Here is a 1,703-nt window from a genome sequence, read left to right as displayed (position 1 = left end):
TTTTTTTTTTTTTTTTTTTTTTTTTTTTTTTTTTTTTTTTTTTAAATATTTGATTTTAGGTTGAAGCCAAAAAAGAAGAACCAGAAGAAGCAAAGAGAGCCGAGATTTGCTTTCATGACAAAGAGTGATATCGATCATCTCGACGATGGGTATCGGTGGCGAAAGTACGGTCAAAAAGCCGTGAAGAACAGTCCTTACCCTAGGTTTGTCTTCTTCATATTTTCATAATAATATGATATTTTTTTACTTTGAATCATTATTCATGATGAAATCGTTATACTGATAAAACAGAAGCTATTACCGTTGTACTACGGTAGGGTGTGGTGTGAAGAAGAGAGTGGAGCGATTGTCCAACGACCAATCGACCGTCGTTACAACTTACGAAGGCCAACACACCCATCAAAGTCCGATAATTCCACGAGGTAGTATCAGAGTCCTACCGGAATCCAATCTCGACGTTACTTCCACCACCGGACTTTTATTCCAACCCAACACTCCCCAATCCTTCATGTATAGCCCTCCACCACCATTTCTAACAATCAACTCGTTGTCAACGAACCCTCGTCCTCCTTCTTCCTTTCCGCCACCACCGCCACCGCCACCGCCACCGCCACCGTCGTCTCAAGCTTTCATGCTCCGAGACCATGGGCTTTTGCAGGACTTGGTGCCATTGCAAATGAGGAAGGAACCAAAAGATGAACAAAATGGATGAATTATTCTCTCGTTTTGGTACGTTTTCAACCATTTTGCATCGTTTTTTGAGCTGATTTTGATTTTTAAAGATGGATTATATTAGTCTTAGCTGTGTTTTATCTATGAGTTATTATTTCTTTGTAACTAATCTTAGCCAAAAAAAAAAAAAGAAAAAACCAAGTTGTTTACCATATGATATTGTCATTTTACCTCAATATTCTTCATTTTCCATCTCTTATAACTTAGGATTAGGGTTTTTCTTTTTCATTCCCATATTAAAAAACCGAACCATTATGCATGAAACTTGGACGAAAAGACCGAACAAATGGATTATTATATGAAACGGAACAAAAAACAACACTCGAACGAACAATTTTCCCTTTTTGATGTCTTTAAAGTAAAAAAATTTCCCGTTTTTTTACTAACCCTCTTCAAAAAATTTCAAAATCGATAAATAGGTTTAAGGTTTATAACTTGTCCCGATACATTAAATCACGACCGAACCGTACATATATGTATGTATATATGAAGGCTTGATAAGGCAAGTGGTGTGATTTAAGCCATGGTGAGGTGTAAAATACAAAAACCAACCAATGGCCAATTTGATGAGCTGTGTCTTGGTTTTGCTTAATTTGGTTTGTATTTATCCTAGTTTTTTGTTAAAAATTTGCGGAAATTAAGGAAGATCGAGAAAGACAGTTTGGTTAGAGTGCTTGTTAGGATGAGGTTGGCCAGGAATTTGACCATGGAAAGACATTTTCAAACGACAATGTTCCATGCTGTCGGTGCAAGCATGGGAGCTTGGACTTTTGGCCATGTCCTTGACGAGAAAGGTTAGCCATGTGAGTTGATTTGTGCACCAAATATGTACATGGGGTTAGTCTTGAGTGCACAATTCTAGGTTGGGCAATTGGATGCCATTGTGGGGAACAACCTACCTAATGTGAAACATAAAAAGCATAATGAAGATAATGAAGATTATGTTTGGATAAGCATGTAAATAAACCTAA

At 37.2% G+C, this 1,703-nt stretch overlaps 1 protein-coding gene across 2 annotated transcripts in view; it reads left to right on the top strand.

Annotated features, from left to right (window-relative positions):
• Nucleotides 1–886, top strand: part of LOC111479433 (probable WRKY transcription factor 48) — a 1,674-nt gene extending 788 nt beyond the window's left edge. The window contains exons 2-3 of one of the 2 annotated variants that reach the window (XM_023124107.1): nucleotides 60–203; nucleotides 292–886. In XM_023124107.1, the coding sequence (XP_022979875.1) occupies nucleotides 60–203; nucleotides 292–712 (565 nt within the window). In that variant the 3' untranslated portion in view covers nucleotides 713–886. The remainder of the gene's footprint in view (nucleotides 1–59; nucleotides 204–291) is intronic. The other variant, XM_023124108.1, reaches the window with a different exon arrangement.
• The last annotated feature ends 817 nt before the right edge of the window (nucleotides 887–1,703 follow it).

The sequence above is a fragment of the Cucurbita maxima genome, unplaced genomic scaffold, assembly GCF_002738345.1.
Source record: "Cucurbita maxima cultivar Rimu unplaced genomic scaffold, Cmax_1.0 Cma_Scf00005, whole genome shotgun sequence".
In the NCBI taxonomy this organism is placed as follows: domain Eukaryota; kingdom Viridiplantae; phylum Streptophyta; class Magnoliopsida; order Cucurbitales; family Cucurbitaceae; genus Cucurbita; species Cucurbita maxima.
This window is presented reverse-complemented; position numbering and strand designations above follow the sequence as displayed.